The 19247-nt window shown below is 39.6% G+C and overlaps 2 protein-coding genes across 2 annotated transcripts in view; both read right to left on the reverse strand.

Moving 5' to 3' along the window:
• The window catches only part of LOC311071032 (uncharacterized protein), a gene marked incomplete at its 3' end in the record, with an annotated part of 144924 nt that overhangs the window by 69710 nt on the left and 55967 nt on the right, over positions 1-19247 (reverse strand). The gene's annotated exons all lie outside the window — the stretch shown is intronic.
• On the reverse strand, positions 3946-11816 carry LOC311071053 (uncharacterized protein). Its single transcript, XM_084095265.1, has 5 exons — positions 11551-11816; positions 11224-11325; positions 11104-11142; positions 10497-10547; positions 3946-5941 (listed from the first exon to the last, which is right to left on the reverse strand). Exons 1-4 carry the CDS (start codon positions 11684-11686, stop codon positions 10510-10512), a joined length of 315 nt encoding a protein of 104 aa, XP_083951391.1. The 5' UTR covers positions 11687-11816; the 3' UTR covers positions 3946-5941; positions 10497-10509.

The following is a 19247-nucleotide window of genomic DNA, read 5'->3' on the forward strand; positions in this document are numbered from 1 at the left end:
GTTTTAATATTATAATGTTTTCATTATATATATTTTTTTACCAATAGGCTACTGTATTTGCAGTCACTGCTAATGGAAAGTCATGAGTCGACTGTGATTGATCATCCTCACACTCCACACACCCTTTTTAATGACGATATATTAAATAATAATAAAACAAGTAGGACTACACACTCTTGATAATACAACTGACATCAAACACTGACGAGGGTTACTCGGTTATGGCGGAGGCGTGCTCATGAATATTAATTAGATGCTTTGAAAACTTCTTCTTCAGTCACGTGACTGAGCAAAGTAAGATTTTTTAACAATCATTTATACATTATATTTATGGTAAAAAAATAAAAATAATAAAAAAAATAATCATACATAATAGGCCTACATACTGCATGATATGTTTATTTCTCTCCTCTCATTCTATAGTTTTGAACAAATGAATGAAACTGATCTGAGATCAGGTAAAAATCATTGAGTGTGACTGTGAAGTTTTCATCCCAAACTAAACTTGTGCACTTTTCCACTGTTAATGCTCATAAGAAGAGAAATGTCAGTCATACAGCATCATAGAGAGCATGTTATTACACTATATGTGTTCATCAGTCAGAGAAATGTCATGTTGAAGGAGGAATGAAAGCTGACAGACACAAGCAGAAGCTCAGCATTCACTTTACTCAACTATATCGTCTTCTTCCACACAGCTCTTACATCAGTTGAACATGTGAACACATCAGCGCCACCTAGTGGACATGAGTATTATAGCAATGCACTGGAGAGAGAACACAACATCTTCCCCTTTTCAGAAAGAATACAGTTGTTTGTATATCACAACAGAAATAAAAACACAAATAAACAAGTATTTTGAAACAATAACATAAATAGTTTAAACCTTTCGTATCTTTTTCATTCAAATATTAATCTGCTATCTCAAGTTCTTCATTTCCTTACATATCTAAAACACAGTTCTCGGTCCAGACAGGTTTGTGTCTAACTCTAACAGACATATTTATTCATCGGACTCAGTAGGAGCAACACTTCCACTGGATTTCTGCGTTTCAGCGAGACGTGAGGCTTTCCTCGCCGTAACGTCATCAAGCAGAATCCTCACCTCTCTTCTGTACAACAGCTTTTGGTTGTGTGAACTTCCCATCACCCTTCTTTACCATCCAAGCTTTCTTAAAGGGTTAGTTCACCCAAAAATGTAAGTTCTGTCAGTAATTACTCTCCCTCATGTTGTTCCCCGTAAGACTCCCTTTCATCTTCAGAACACTAATGAAGATATTCCTGATTAAATCTGAGAGCTGTCTCACTCCTCCATAGGCTGCTAGATAATTAGGTAACGTCAAAACGGAGGCTCACTATTGGCCAGCATCACACGCATCACATGACCAGCGTCGGCCAATAGCGAGCCTCCGTTCTGACGTACAACCCAGAAGCGCTGTGCTGTTACACTGCGTCAACTCACTCAGAGAAACACAGAAGAACATGAAGAGTTGAATAAAGTCGTTATTTTTGTGTTTTTTTTGTGCACAAAATGTATTCTCGTCGCTTGATAAACTTAAGTTTGAGCCACTGTAGTCACTCTGACTATTTTAAACATTGTCTTTACTAACTTTCTGGGCCGGCAAGTTTCAATTACAGAGAAGCCTATGGAGGAGTGATCAGCTCTCAGATTTAATTTAAAAATATCTTAATTTGTGTTCTGAAGATGAATGAGAGTCTCTACGGGGTTGGAACAACATGAGGGAGAGTAATTACTGACAGAGTTTACATTTTTGGGTGAACTAACCCTTTAACTCGAACTAGATCACCAGGTCTGAATCTTGAAGGCTTTGGAGTTCTCCTGGCATCAGTGCACCGTTTAACCTTGTATCTCGTATCAAGTTTCTGTCAGCTTCTTTAACCGGAAAGTCCATGATGTGTAACTTGGTTCTCATACGCCGAGCATGGAGTAACTCAGATGGTGTAACACCTGTGGTAGCACGAGGACTCCTTCGATAGTCCATCAAGAATGTTCGAGTGAACGTCTTCAAGGTTCTCCTTGAACTAAAGCAGTTTGTAGGCAGTCTTTCAGGACCCTGTTGAACCTCTCGACTTCTCCATTCGCACCTGGATAATAAACAGCAGATCGGAAGTGTCGAATGTTTCTCTCTCTCAGAAATTCAGCAGAGATAAACTGAGGTCCATTGTCTGAGACCATTCTTTTGGGTTTCCTTCTTTAGTAAAAACAGTAATCAAGACCTGTTTAACAGCAGATGTGTCAACCCTGGACGCAAAAGCGACTTCCGGCCATTTGCTGAAGTAATCCACAAGCGTTATTGCGTATCTGCGGTCTGATGGTGCCGGTTCGAATGGTCCGACAATGTCAATGGAGACCTTTTCCCATTCAGCAGAAGCCAATTCAACAGGGCTGAGAGGAGCATTATGTCTCAGCAGACTTGCTCTGCTCTCCTCATGACCCTTTGCAGGGAGTTTGATTGACAGGCGATCTGACCAATCATAATCCGCCATCCGCCGAATCCGCCATTTTTGTCTGACAAAGCAGTCAGGAGTTAGTAGATTAACGTTGGAGGATTTGAACTTGAAAAAGGGAGTGTACTGACATCTTTCCGCGGTTAAAACAACATTCCTTCTGATGTTCATTCATGTTTATTTGATGCTATAAATGAACTAGAAGGAAGAGATGATCGGTTCACGAGCAGCTTTAACTGAGCGATCTGTCAGACACATTAACACGGTATTTATTGTTTACATTTCTTTAAAAAAATGACCAAATTTCAAAGTTGAGACTTTGTTTCATATCAAAAGTAAGCTGATCTGTCCTGTCTCAGTGTGTTGTCAGTGTCCTCTCTGCTCCTCTGATGTGTTTCACTGCATGAGAACATGGTGTGTGTGAGAGAGGCGTGGCGTGTCGGACATAGCAACAGTAACTAAAGGGGGCGGGAAAAAAAATCCAACGACAGTAGATACAGAAACAGGACTATCAGCAGAAACAAGTGAAATGCTGGATGGTCGAATTCGGGGCATGCACGTTTTTTCCACAATCTGATCACGGATCATTTCATGCTCAATATTGCCAAAAGCACATGTTTTCACTAGTTCACGAAGCGCTTCAGCGTAATGATCAGTGGCTTGAGCGCGTTGTCTGAAAGCGATATCTCTCTGAAACCCACATTCGGCTCAGGAGTAAAGAACTGTTGCAGTGCTTGTGGCGATCCGTCGTAGGGATCAGCCGTAAGAGGCAATGTATTGTAGATTCGTTGCCCTTCTGTTCCTAAACAGTGTATCAGCAGTGCTCTCTTTCTCTCGGCAGAAACTCTTCTCCACTGATCGCAACCAGTTCTGAAATAACGTTCCCACGCATCAAAGGACAGTTTCGGTTCACCAGGAAGGAGGAATAGATAGAAAGCTGACAGACACAAGCAGAAGCTCAGCATTCACTTTACTCAACTATATCTCTTCTTCCACACAGCTCTTACATCAGTTGAACATGTGAACACATCAGCGCCACCTAGTGGACATGAGTATTATAGCAATGCACTGGAGAGACAACACAACAAGAAAGTTCAACAATAACACAATTATGAAGAATAAAACAACAGTACAACTGCAAACAAATCAACATTCAGTAAATCACATGTGCAGTAAAGCATATGATGATAACGGCCTGATATTGAGAATATTTCTAATGTTTTGAGAACACAAATAACATATAACATTGAATGAACGGTCTATTAGTGTTACTGGAAGAACGTTTGTTCATACGTTGAGAGAAACTTGTTTGTTGGGTATAAAATATGTATATTATTTATAAAGTAATATAGTATGTAGTTAGTTGAAGCAAGTCTTCCTAATATAAAAGCACTTCTATAGAGAAAACAAGACTTTGGTCACTTATAAGACTATAAAGGGATCCTTTAAATAATTGTAAACACTGTTATTAATAATAATAATAATGCATTTTATTTAATGGCGCCTTTCATAACACCCAAGGTCACCTCACAAGCAATATACAGGTCACTGCATAAGACAATACACACAACAAACAAGCCGCATACAGATAAAGTGCATTAAAGACTCAATACAACATGTTATAAAAAAGCTTGTATAAAAAGATATGTCTTAAGACACGTTTTAAAAGTCAACAAGCAATCGCTATTGTGAACATTAAGGGGAAGAGAGATGTATTGGCGGGCGGCAGCATAACTGAAAGATCTGGCACCCATGGGAGTTAGTCGAATCCGACGTACCACAAGAGAAACTGAAGATGAAGATCTGAGAGCACGTGAAGGAGTGTAAACATGGAGAAGTTGTGTAAGGTAATGGGGTGCAAGACTATAAAGTGCCTTATAAGTAAGTAGCAAGATCTTGAATTCAACTCTATACTTTACTGGACGCCAGTGCAATTGCTGAAGAACTGGAGAGATGTGTTCAGTAGAAGCTGTTCTAGATAGACACGAGCTGCAGAATTCTGACCCAACTGAAGCTTATGTAGGTGTTTGGAGGGAACACGTGTGAGAAGAGCATTACAGTAGTCTATACGTGAAGTGACTCGTGCGTGAATGAGAACGGCAGGATTATTATTTGAAAGAAAGGGACAGAGGCGGTTAATATTACGCAAGTGGAAGTATGCAATCCGTGATATTATTAATTTGAGCTTCAAAGGATAGTGTGCTATCCATGATGACACCCAAACTTTAAACCTGTGAAGGAGGACAGATTGCAGTATTGTCAATGTACAAAGAAAGACAATTAGATTTAGACAAAACAGATCTAGTGCCAACAAGCAAAGCCTCCGTTTTGTTGCCATTTACCTTCAAGAAGTTAGTGAAAGCCAATCTTTAATTTCAGCTAAACATCTGGACAAAGATGGTGGTGGAAAAGAACAAGTAAAGTTGGGTGTCACCCGCATTACAGTGGAAATGAACACCATATTTCCTCAAAATGTTTCCGTTATTACACACTTACACCAACTATACAGTCTCACATAATCATCATAAATATATTAATACTGTGAGCTGATCAGTTAAAGTGTGATTTAGTTCACTATCATATTCTCTTCTGATGTCGGCCTCTGACAGTGAAATATTTCAGTGAATGTATGATGGAGCTCATATGATCAACAGTAAACACTCACACTGACCTGATATAAACACACATGTGACCAACAGTAAACACTCCTGACCTGATATAAACACACATGTGATCAACAGTAAACACACACACTGACCTGATATAAACACACATGTGACCAACAGTAAACACACACTGACCTGATATAAACACACATGTGATCAACAGTAAACACACACACTGACCTGATATAAACACACATGTGATCAACAGTAAACACACACACTGACCTGATATAAACACACATGTGATCAACAGTAAACACTCACACTGACCTGATATAAACACACATATGATCAACAGTAAACACTCACACTGACCTGATATAAACACACATATGATCAACAGTAAACACACACACTGACCTGATATAAACACACATGTGATCAACAGTAAACACACACACTGACCTGATATAAACACACATGTGATCAACAGTAAACACACACACTGACCTGATATAAACACACATGTGATCAACAGTAAACACTCACACTGACCTGATATAAACACACATGTGATTGATCTGTGAGGCTGAACTACAATACACAACATTATTCAGCATTATTCAACATTATTCAGCATTATTCAACATTATTCAACATTATTCAGCATTATTCAACATTATTCAACATTATTCAACATTATTCAGCATTATTCAACATTATTCAGCATTATTCACTGGGTTCCAGCTGAGGCTGATTCATGTCACAAAATAAATCACCCTTAGAACGGGACCTGGGAATTACTTTATCTTCAAGTGGAGGATGTATTTCTGTGGATCCTGTGTGTATACCGCACCCTGAACAACCTGTGAGAGATGATGTGGAGCAGAACAACAAAACATCCGTCAGAAACTGAATAATATCGTGTCGTGAATCTGTCAATCTGTTCCTTTAACTTTAATTGTATGAAGGATCAATAATTCAACATGTTTTACACTCATCATAATAAAGTTTACATGTATATTATGTAGAGGATATGTGGGATAATTGTTCATTTCTGTGCATTGTTGTATAGACACAAACTGTGAAGTTTTCATCTCAAACTAAACTTGTGCACTTTTCCACTGTTAATGCTCATAAGAAGAGAAATGTCAATCATACAGCATCATAGAGAGCATGTTATTACACTATATGTGTTCATCAGTCAGAGAAACTCAACAATAACACATTTATGAAGAATAAAAGGTAACACTTTATAATAACTGCACACTATTAATCATTAAGTATTAGTAAACAGTTAATTCATCATTTATAAAGCCATAATAAACATTAATAAGCAGTATATAAATACAGCTATAAATGCTTTATTCTTGATTTAAAAGCGTATCTATAATGTGTTTAATAATTGTACTGTCATACTTTATTAATGATCAGTTTATCATTTCTAAATGAAGTATAGCATTATTTACACACAAGTTATTTAGGTGTTGTCATTGATTCATAAGATCCCTTACAAATTGTAAGTAAATGTAGTAGATTCAGGGAGTTATAAAGCATTTAGTAGAGGTCAGTTCACTATGTTTGTGAGCTCATCTAAAGTGAGGACTAGTTATGCCACGTAAAGCATTTATAAAGGAGATTTAAAGGCTCATTAATATTCTAAACAGAAAAAGGAAACAAACACAACACAGTGATATAGAACATATAAATATTAAGTGACTGTTCGTTTTTTATTTAAGGGGCCACCGGAGGAGTTTTGAGATCTGTTGTCAAAAAATACATGACCCTCCCTTCGCCAGCAATAAATTTTTCTATGACCCTCCAAAATGATTGTGAAAAAAGGCATGACCCTCCCCGATAATATTGATTAGCCTACTTCTGTACTGGTTTGCGCATGGCAAAGATGTTCAGATAGCCATTGTTTTTTTGTTTTTTGTTTTTGTTTTTTTTAACCATAAACTCTTGCTTTCTCATTTTACTAGGGCTGTAACGATAGACCAAACCTACGATTCGGTTCGTATCACGATTTTTGATTTTAGATTTAAAAAAAAAAAATCATGTTTTCGGTGCTGATGCGGTGTGACTCGTTCAACATGTGGGTGGCGTTGCGAATAAAGCATCTAAAAGCTGTCACAAAGAACCGGCAAAAGTAATGATTATTAATATGTCAAATATAGCAAGGAGACATTTTAATTGTTTATTAATAAACAAGAGTTTTCTGTGTTGACTGCAAATATGAAGTTGACGATGCGTCGCGATCTTCTCAGAACGCGCCAGAGAGAAATGCACATTTCATAAGCAGAAAGCAGTCTGTTTTCCTTTGTTTTGAATTGTTCTGTTTAAAAGTAGACATTTCAAGCTTTCTATATATTTCTCAGGTCTGTGAGGCAAGTAGCATACCTTAAGCTGAGTTTCGGTTCATTTATGAGACAAGAGTCCAGTTCACGAGCCGGCGCCTCCGTGTCATGATTATCTATTTTCTACTATATTTACTTCTTATTTATTAAATTCAGGCAACTGGTTGATGAAACAGTGATTAAAATTAAGATACGATTAATAAAAAAACGAAATTCACTTTAAAGAAAGGCTTTGTGCTTTCTGTTTGAGGTCTCTGTGAAATTTTTAAAGTCGCTTTCAGATTAGTCATGTCCGTAATAGAGAACTGTCATGCCCGTAACATTTTTTTTTTTTTTTACATAAATGCGGACACGAAAAATAAAATAAAAATAATATTTTATGTTCTGTGTGTCAGGTCCGGGTTGAGGAAGGAGACAAGCCAAGTACCAAAATAACAAAGGTTTATTAAAAGGAGGAAACTCAAAACAAACAAGAAACAGTGTGCTGGTGCACAAACAATAACCGACTAAGACATGAGTGAGGAGGGGAACTAAATACAGGCACAGATGAACACAAGACAGGTGATGCAGATGATGATAATGATGAACAGGTGGGTAATTGAGGGAGTGAGTTCAGGTGTGGAGACAAGGAGGATTCTGGGAACTGTAGTGAGCAGGACGAAGACAGACGGTGAATGTGACACTGTGTAGGCCGATCTTATTCATTCGGTGGGTATATATCTTTTGGTTTGCACAGTGTAATTCATAGAATTACCAAAATATATTTTGCCACCTAAAAGTGAAAGATTTTTTGTGTCACGTCACATGTGTATTTCCGTCATATTAAATATAAAACGCATGTGTAGACTGATATTTTTCTAATGTCTTGACTCCTTTCTTAAAGGAGTATGGATATATTAACAGACGTTTCAAAATATTGGTATTAAAGCTGCATTATGCAGCTTTGCCGACTTCTTCGCTGTTTTCTCACTATAACTTTGCAACTACATGTAAACTTATTATATACGAACTATAACTCTATTATTCTACTAATACTGTAGTGTGCCGGAGAAAGCAGGCGGAAGTGAGGATCTATATGCAGGGTTTTAATGGAGAAACACGTAGTACAAATAATAAAGAACACGAAGGACAAAGAAACAAAACCACGAGCAGGACCGAACTAGAAGCACCCATACATGTACAACAACTGACCAAGTAACAAGTGAAACACAAGGGCTATAAATACACAGGGACAAACAAGCTAAACAAGATAACAAGGGGGTGTGGCTAACTAGAAACACCTGGGGAGACTAATAAACAAGAAAAACTACAAAAGACTACAAAACATGGCACAGAACAGGAAATAAGTGCACACAAGACCCTTCAGGCGACCAGGGCGGAGCAGGCAGTGCAGGCGGCCAGGGCGGAGACGACCCTTCAGGCGGCCAGGGCGGAGACGACCCTTCAGGCGGCCAGGGCGGAGACGACCCTTCAGGCGGCCAGGGCGGAGACGGCAGTTCAGGAGACCATGGCGGTTCAGGAACACACACACCGGCTCAGGAACAGGAACAGACACTGGCTCGGCGGCGGCCATCTTGTCCGGAGACACTGGCTCGGCGGCGGCCATCTTGTCTGGAGACACTGGCTCGGCGGCGGCCATCTTGTCTGGAGACACTGGCTCGGCGGCGGCCATCTTGTCTGGAGACACTGGCTCGGCAGACGTGACGTGAACAGTCTCTGGATCGGCAGAAATGATGCGAACGGCCTCTGGATCGGCAGAAGTGACGCGAAAGGTCTCTGAATCGGCAGAAGTGATAACCTCCTTCTCCACCTCTCCTACAGTGAAGGAGGATCCACAAAACATCAGGACAAAATCAAGATACTGTGCCAGGGTCCAGTTGGGGTCTTCCTCCAGTAGATTCAGGCTAAAGTCCAGTTCCAGTCCACTCCAGAAACAGTCCTTAAGCATCGCATCGTCACCAGGAACGAGGTGACTGTAAAACACGAACTCTTCCACGTAATTCTCAATGTTGTGATCATGTTGATAAATTGAACTAAGTCTGCTCAGTGGGTAACAGTTACTACCAGCTAGATCCATAATGTAGGTCAGTTGTTCTGTAGTGTGCCGGAGAAAACAGGCGGAAGCGAGGATCTATTAGCAGGGTTTTAATGGAGAAACACGTAGTACAAATAATAAAGAACACGAAGGACAAAGAAACAAAACCACGAGCAGGACCGAACTAGAAGCACCCATACATGTACAACAACTGACCAAGTAACAAGTGAAACACAAGGGCTATAAATACACAGGGACAAACAAGCTAAACAAGATAACAAGGGGGTGTGGCTAACTAGAAACACCTGGGGAGACTAATAAACAAGAAAAACTATAAAGGACTACAAAACATGGCACAGAACAGGAAATAAGTGCACACAAGACAAGGGGAACACAAGACAGGAATCATGACTAATACTGAGAGTTAGTTCACATGTATTTATTTCTGTCCTCTATTCATGTTCTCACGCTAGATTTTGGGGAAGTTATATTGAAATTACTCACAGAACCTTTAATTAAACCATTGAAACACGAGGAAGGGAAACAATTCTCACAAAATAAAAGTATTAAGTGCAAATTTGGTTTAATAAATGTAAGCAAAAGAAATTATTATATTATTTGCATATTATTACATATTTGCATATGAGTGCATAGAGGAAAACACAAACTCCATCATAAACTTTGACAGAGAAAGATTAATATTTCACTTCAACCCTCAGTATGAATATATTTATACTGGATTATGTGTTTTATCAGTGTTTAATACTGGAACATGATTTAAGATTCCTCTCTGAATTCAGTGTGACTTTAATGCATTTACATGTTAAGAGCTCATATTTAACTCTAGATTCAGTCCTGGATATTCTTATATATTTCTCTTCAGAGAGACCTGACACTGTGAGATGATGTGGAGATTATGATTGTTTGCCTCAGATCTGTCTATCAGTGCCTTTATTAATGTGTGTAATGCAAAACCACTGATGGAGAAAACAAGCATTTGTGGACTTTAGACTCAGAAGAGAAACTGACCTTCTGACACAAGCTATTCAGTAGAGTCACTCCAGGATGACGGTGAGGGGGCTGAAATGAAAAGGCCAGTTACTTTAATATTATAAATAAATGCTTTGATAATTTCAAATACTTGTGTAATACATACGTCCAAAGCCACTGCACTTTTTAGTAATTTCATCCTCATGTTTAAAGGTGGTATCAGTGATTTCAGGCCCAAAAATATTTTTATCACATTCATCTAATCTTTCCTAACAATCCGCTAGCTGCCGCCCCATAAGCATGCCATCAAAAAAACGTGTCTCTGTAGGCAGCATAGGCTCTGAGATCTGAGGGCGGCAGCTAGCGGATCGTTAGGAAAGATTAGATGAATGTGATAAAAATATTTTTAGGCCTGAAATCACTGTGAAGAAACACGAACACAATAATCAAAAATATTTTACACTCATCATAGTAAAGTTTAAAGTTATATTGCAATAAAATGAAGCACAAAACTGATGTGTCAAAAAATGTCAATGTCAACAAAAAAAGGCCTGATGTGTGTAAACGCTGTACACATGGAATTATAAATGTGTGTAATACAAAACCACTGATAGAGAAAACAAGCATTTGTGGACTTTAGACTCACGAACAGGAGAAGAGTCACCCTGGGGTCTCACTGTAGGGACTGAAATGAAAAGGTCAGTTAGTTTAAGATTATAAATAAATGCTTTTAATAATGTCAAATACTAGTGTTAATAATGCATACTTCTACGGCGCTCTGCGAAAATATGATCCTCATGTTTAATGCCGTAGAAACCCAGTGTGTGATCATCCTCCAGTGTCTTGAAGCGGCAGCGAAGAATAGTGTCTAGAAACATGAGGAACAGAGAACACACACACACACACAAGATATCAGAGAGCGATGTTTTCCTTATTTATTTGTGCTTTCTGAATTATGTTACTTATTTGCAAACTTCTCAATCTCCACTGATAATCTGAATCTACATTCAAATACAGATTTTCTTTGTTAACATCACAATCTCCTTCACATATGTTAGCTAATGCACACAGAAGACTGAAGTGTTGGACTTACGTTGGTCTTCAGGAATGAGTTTTCTCTTTAACTCCTGCACTGTGGTGTTCCTGAACTCCTCTTCTGAATTCGCCACAGAAACTCTGGTTCCCAGGTGTCCGTGTCTCTTATTTGTAAAGTGGATCTGGAAACTCATGTTGAATGTGCTCGAACTTTAACTATATTCCCTCAGGATCTAGTAGTAACTGCACTGATGCTCACAGTGATGATAGTTTCACTTTCTCTCTTTAAACTCGCCGGTGTGTGTGTGTGTGTGTGTCTGTGTGTGTGTGTGTGTGTGTGTGTGTCCAAACCCTCTTGTCTTTGAAGTGCTTTATTCTTATACAGACATCAGAGTTTTCTGCTGTGAAAGGAAACGTTGCCTCAACCGCTTCTAAGAAAAGGTCAGGCTGTCGATGTGACGCCTTCAGCTCATACATGACACATGACACACAGTAATTTTCCACTAAACTATTGTCTGTTGTCATGCAAGGACATACATTACATGAAGCAGTGTTCGAACTATACCATGTCCTTTGGGGGAGCCCTTTTTTTGGGGGGGGGGGGGGGGGGGGGGGGGGGGTTGTGTTCGTGCGCTTGCAAGTGCCTCGAAGAAGGACTTACAACAGCTACAAGTGTATGCACTATTATACTTTATCGACACTTTATCGGCTGTCTTTGAGTTCACATAAACAACGGTTAAAGGACAATTCCGGAGCAAAATGAACCTAAGGAAAATAAACTTTATAAAGACAGTACACGTCGAGTAGGCAGGATCCATCTTTGGGAAACAATCTCGACCAGTCGAGCAACGAACGCAGAGTTACGTGAGCTGAACTGTGACTTAAACCTATCGACCAGCTCATGTGGCGTTCGTGGCTCGACTGGTCGAGACTGCTTTCCAAAGATGGCTCCTGCCTACTCGATGTGTACTGTCTTTATAAAGTATCTTCTTATTAAACTGTCTGTACACTTACAAAGTTCTCAATGCTTCGGTTTGTATGTAGGGACCCTCATTATACTACCGTGTTAGTGTGAGGCTATTTTGAGCCTTGTTATTGGTATTAACTAGCGATTTCTTTTTACTTATATTCAATGCCCCCCATATACTAGCGTTAAGCTAATCAGTTTTTAGAGACAAAACTATTTACATTCGAGTATCATGAAAACTCATCACAGAGAACGATCAACTCGGTAACCATATTAACCCCTAGTTCATTTTGCTCCGGAATTGTCATTTAAATTACTCGTCATGCTATAGAATAATATCATCATAATTCCTCCGTTCAATTACGCCTAAGACATCCAGAGTCACACGCAGACCCATAACAAACCAGCCGCATAATTGGGAATAACAAGCCTTACCTTAAAGCTCCAATATGTAACAATTTTGTAATAAAATTTCCGAAAATAACTTGCACAGTGTGATATATTTCCTCCAGTTGTGTACTTACAATATCTCAAAAGTCTCCAAAGATTTTTTATTTTAGAGAAATTCCGATTTTAAATAACTGTCCGTCCCGGAAAAGAAATGTCGCCTCTCAGTGACGCAATGTCCGCTCTATCCTTTTTTCCCACCACACCGGAATATCACATGGTCAAATGCGGAAGTGGTGGTTATAGCGTTATTGCCATAGACTGTATGGTTATTGCTGTTATGGATCACGATTACTCTTTGGCGAGTATTGAAGTGCCAACAAAAAGAAAGCGTCCATATTCTGATACACGCAGACTGTGTGACAAATGCAGGAATAAAACCCGGATAAATATCGGCAGGCGTTTTCGAGATGGAGAGAGCTGCGCGACAATCTTGGACTTGACAGAGACTCTGCTCTCGCGAGTGTATTGATAGACAGGTAAGCAAATAAAAAATTTTTTTTATTGTACAAGTAACGTAATAGTTACAGTAAAGATGATTTTAATAGATATGAATTAATGACAAATAGCTGTAAGTTGTAACGGGATAATATAGCATAACATTTCCCGTTCCTTGCAGTTCATTAATTATGATGACATAAAATAATACGATCAGACATACAGGTAATACAAAAACGAATAAATTACCTCATCCGTGATCATGATTCATTAATTCCATTTAGATATATCGCTAGATGGTGAAAACGCATTAAAAACGACATCTCCCATCGTCACCTCCTTCATAGCGTCATCAAGCTTCGCCTTTGTTATTGTTGGAAACTGCGCCCTCTTGTGGTCAAATTTTTTTACATATTGGAGCTTTAACACAAAATCGACCACAGAAGCCTGAAGTCAGCTTCCTTTGCTGTTCATCCAGAAATCCAAGAAGTGGATGGGCGATGACCTGCCTTAATCCAAGATATTATAAAGGGCTTTGGGTCGAAACTTTGCAATGGGGGTCCATTAATGTCCAGAAAAAGGAGCGATGAGAGGCTGTTTTCACGCAACCTATTGCGGGTCTTGCTGTCAGTATCATTGACGGCAGAAAACACCCTCTCACATTCTCCATACAGGATCAAAGCATTCCGATCCTGGGGCCAAAAGCGCTTGTCCAGGGGTTTTAGCATTTGTAGGAGGTCTGATTCTGGCATTCGCCTTGTGAGATTGTCGATCACAGATTGATAAAGCTGATTTCGATTAATCTTGCCTGTACCCCTCAACTAGTTGAACATCTTTAAACAGCCCCAGAGACGTGCGCTGTTCGGCCTTCTGTGTGGATTTCCCTCCACTCGCTTTCATTGCTTTCAGTATATCAATACACTGCAGAATGTGGACACTGGCATCAACTAGAGTGATATCTCTTTGCTGACATTTCAGTGACAGGCCCTGCAGCTCACGGAGAATGTCTTTCATGCAAGCCAAATCAAGTAAAAACCCTGAGTTTGTGAGGTGTTTGTATAGCGCCAGGAATTTCTTCCTCTCTGTGTCGTTGCGAGATGCATCCTCACTTGCAATTGGGAGTGGCGTGCTAAAGCAGGGTAGTTATTCCAGACCGCCTTTACAGTATTGAAACTACTCGCCACCCATCTGATGTTGAATATCTGTCCAATTATCAAAATCTGCATATTTAGATCGGCAGCAGCTTCCTCAAGCAATCTCACACTCTTTGCAGACTGGTGGTACAGAGAATACAGCTTGGCAATGAAAAACTCGAAATGATTACATCCAGCAACCACTTTCAAAGAATCATGGACAGCCAATTCAAGGCGATGGGCCAAGCAATGTATGGACTGGATGTTTGGACAGTCACGCTTAAAGCTACACTGTGTGATATTTTACTCCAAGATTAACATGGCTTCCCGTTCGACTTCGTCCAATTGCGCCTTTAAAACTATCAGCGAAAGGCGACGCTATGTCCCTCTTTGGCTAATGTAGTTTCAAGATGGAGGGGCAACATGGCGACTGGCATTCGAACCCCTCACCCGTATGTACTTTCAATGGCAGATTATAAACTTACGAGAATACTTTATTACTTGAAAGAAATAAATATACATTAATGAGCACATATATTTTTGAAAGAACTAAGTGTTTTTTGCCAAGAATCAACAAAAAAAAATTGCACAGTGTAATGGATTAGTTCTCCATTCTGGATTTGCCAGTGAGAACTGAAGCCTGTTCAGATCTGTTGCGATGCTGTGAGGTTTTTCCCTAAAAACTCATCATCTAGTCCCGAATGTATGAAGCTGTATAGTATGTATAGCTGTATGAAGGCACTGTTTTAAGCTGTTGTAAATGGACTCCGCATTTGTGCCCTGCGTCAGCTCTACAACGTCTAAAAAAACATTTTCTATATCTCCTTTGCCACTCACATCACATCTCACGTATACGATGAGATAGGCACGCCCGTGTACTGTGCTTTCGTCAATGGTGATGCTAATTTTTTAATTGAGCTCTCGAATATTTGAAACAAACTTCTTCCGGATTTGCTGTGCAATATGACCTACAATCTCAGCGCAGGAGTGATCTGATTTATGCGCAGTTCCCACCTTTGCACCATTAAGCTCCTGAAGCTTCATTAAAGGGGTAAGCTTTCTGTAAGACAGCCTTTCCTTAGCCACCATATAGGCGGACCTGAATGCCGTTGCGGTCTCCTCCATTAATTTGGAATTCACCTCAATTACTTTATTTGGCAAAATCGCCTTTTGCTTAGTCAGTGCCACTACAATGGCCCTCTTGTGTGCAATGCTGTCCCTGTGTTTATATCTTTTTTCGCAACTTGTTCTGAGCAGCGCTGTTTATTTCCCCATTAATCCACTCCTCAGACAAGTGTGTGCCAGGTACCTTTTCAGACAGAAGAAGATTTTTTGCGTCCCTACAAGCGATGCACCCCAAGCTTCCATCCTTAACAAACAGCCATGTATATCGGCTCTTCCAGTCTCTCCACTGCTGGCTGTTCCAGTTTAACGGGAGAGAGGACTCGGAGCAAGATGGGTTAGGATCGTGACCGGCCTCTGACGAACTGTTACCATCTTCAGCCAGAGAGGACTTTATTTCTTCAGCTTCTGGCGTTGTCAGCGCGGGCGCGGCGGGAGGTCTAACAGTGCTCGCAGCAGGTGAATCGGTCATGCTGCTATTAACGTCATCACTACACAATTTCTTAATTTCACAATTGCCTTGTTTTCTTTTTGCCATGGCTATGATGGTATAACTGCAGAATGAATTAAGGACAGATAAATGGCCTCCAACGTTTGTTTATTTTTTTTTCTACGAATCTATGACGTACTAACATATGTGGAATTTGCAGCGCCCCCACACATTGATGCTCATGACAAGAATAGCATGTGTAGTGATCTTTATTGAAGTAAATTAGGTTTTAATCCCCGTCAGGCATGAATGAATAATATTTTTGCTATTTTACACATAATAATCCATCATGATCACATTACACAACTGAAATTGCATGTCAAAATATACACTTTGTCAATATTTTTTGAGACCCCCCAAAATTTCACATCTCGTTTTCAGGGGAGCCCATGTCTTATTAAGGGGAGCCGAGATCCCCCTAGCTCCCCCGTAGTTCGCACTATGGTCAGGAGCAGACAAGGCCAAAATAACAAACAAAACAATCTTCTTTTAGAACCTAAATGACCTTAAACAAAATAAAGAAAAATGAAAATAGTTTAACTTACCCAACTCCCTTACCCATAAACTATGGAAGCATGTTTCCGCCACAAAATAAAAAAATAAAAAGATAATTGCGACTTTTTATCTCACAATTGCGAGTTTACATCTCGCAATTCTGACTTTTTTTCTCGCAATTGCGACTTTATATCACGCAATTCTGACTTTATATCTCAGAATTCTGACTTTATTTCACGCAATTCTGACTTTATATCTCGCAATTCTGAGAAATAAAGTCAGAATTGCGAGATGTAAACTCGCAATTGTGAGACAAAAAGTCGCAATTATCTTTTTTTTTTTTTTTTTTGTGGCGGAAACAAGCTTCCATAATAAACAAAGTGAAAAAGAGATACAAATAAATTGGCGTCAAACCCCCTACATCCCTTAATCTGGTAAAAATTTATATACAAGAATATTTACGCACTTATTTACAAAGTATCAGGTTGACAAGTTAGAATCGGAATCCAAGGCGTAGTCAATCAGATATAGGAGAATACCAGAAGTAGGATTACATTCAACAAACACTCACTCACAGTTTCACTAAACACTAACAATCTCTCTGGCTTGACACCCTTACTCAATTAAATAATTCGAAACGAACAAAGCTGAAGAGAAGCACAATCAAATGGTACGAACGTGAATGTAACGATCACCAGCTGGAGTGCCCTCGAGAGCCACCAGAGGGCGCTCCACAATAGACTATGATCACTTCCTCACAAACTACATTAACTACGTTCCCATAACTCACTGCCCGGACTCATCAGCACTCATCATCTCATACACCTGCAGCTCATTCACATACACCTATATAAACCTCTGTCACTCTTCAGTTCACTGCGAAGTATTGCATTGCCCTGGCTTTCAATTCCGAGAGTTTATTCCTGTGTTTGCTGTTCTCATTTACTGACCTTTGACTGTGTTATCTCGACTCCTGATTGTTCTCTGCCTGCCTTTACCCGGATTGTTAATTGGACTTTGCCTTTTGCTGCCTGCCCTGACTTCTGCCTGTGACCCGGATCTGCTCTGTGTTCTCTCCGTTGTTCTGTCTGCTGTTGTTCAACCCTGCCTGTCTGACCACTCTAAATAAAGCTGCAAATGGATCCCTCCTCGTCCGCTGCATCATTACAGTGAAGCACAATGGCATAAAGCACAAAGTCAGCGAGGCTCAAAGGCCTCTATTGTGTGTTAGGGGCGGTCCTTATATCCGGGTCAGGTGCATAGCTGGTCCAATCGCAGTCTTCCACAGGTTAACAGAGGTAACGCCCATCTGAAACACAAACTATAGCTGTGTCCCAATGTAAAGGCTGGATCCTTCGAAGGACTGAAGACTTCAAGGATGCAGCCTATTCGTCCTCCGAAGGACGCACCATGTAGCCTCCGTAGGATTTCCTAATTGCGCCGCCAGGTGTTCCCGATTACCGCTCCAGGCGCCAAGCAACGGTGCGAGAGTATGCTGCCATCCTGACAATTCATTTGATATGCTATGGAGCCAGAACTGGCTATCTTGTCATTTTTATGTTTTATATTTTACTGGAGGAAATGGTATTAAGGATGTTTCAGGTCATACTTTCGGCTTAGCCGAAGATTCAAATGTTTATATCTTACCTTGATGCGATTTTGTAGGCTAGTGTATTATTTTTATTATGCACATAAATGGACCATGGTAAATATATTTACACATATTTTTAACCCCATTTGAATATAAAACCAATTTGAATATAAACAGTCGAGTGCGGATGTTACTCCCGCTCTTCATCGGCAGCTGTCAGTCACTGTTGCTAGGCGACAAGAACAGTCCTCCGTAGGCTAGACCGGTCCGAGCGCTTCAGGTGCGCCCTTTGAAATGGGACGGAGCTGTAGTTAGCAACAATTTGTTAATATTGTGACAATAGGCCTACATTTTGTTACTTTAATTTTCAAAATAACCAGTGGTGGTAAGGAACTACATACTTCGTTAATACTCGAAGTAATTTTCCCACACGGGACAGCAACACTATAAAACTGTTATTTTACAATATGATGCATTGTTTTACATTAAACTACACAAAAGTATATAGTTTAAATGTATCAACCTTGAAAATATTATTAAGTAAAATGCAACATGCAGTAATAGAAATGCAGAATTCCTTTACTTTTACTCTTGATGCCTTAAGTACATTAGAGTATGCAAGATAATGAAAAAAAATTGCTTAACTAAGGTTTAAAATACATGACAAGTAGTTTTTCGCCAATTTGGTATTAGTGGTTATTAAAAGTACTTTAGTGTAATAAAGTATCTCAATATTTATTCCATGAGTCAGCCCTGCAAACCTGTTGGTAGACAACTTAGTGGATAGTGTAAATATGCAGTCAAACACTCTGGAGAGCATCCCAGATGATGTCCCACCAGCAGAAGACTTACCAGGATCTCTATTGTGGAGCCCATCCCGGTCCAGCAGCACACCAGGGTCTCCCACTCAGCTGAATAAAAGTCTAAATCATTTTTCTTATTTTATGTACTGTAAATTTAAATGTTTATGTTGAATTTGATATGTTTAACGTATGTTGTAAATAGTTGGGGGGAAAAAAGGTATCGAAGAATTTGTTTCATGTAGAAATTATGACTATCATTACAAAAATAA

Source organism: Abramis brama, assembly GCF_963993115.1.
Source record: "Abramis brama genome assembly, chromosome: 20".
NCBI lineage: Eukaryota > Metazoa > Chordata > Actinopteri > Cypriniformes > Leuciscidae > Abramis > Abramis brama.

What these genes read in the sequence shown, in the direction of transcription:
- LOC311071053 (XM_084095265.1), bottom strand. Translation starts at nt 11,686, where the DNA reads ATGAGTTTCCAGATCCACTTTACAAATAAGAGACACGGACACCTGGGA. An exon ending in ACTCATTCCTGAAGACCAAC is followed by an intron (nt 11,326 to 11,550) that starts GTAAGTCCAACA and finishes TCATGTTTCTAG; the next exon opens with ACACTATTCTTCGCTGCCGC. An exon ending in TTTCGCAGAGCGCCGTAGAA is followed by an intron (nt 11,143 to 11,223) that starts GTATGCATTATT and finishes TTTTCATTTCAG; the next exon opens with TCCCTACAGTGAGACCCCAG.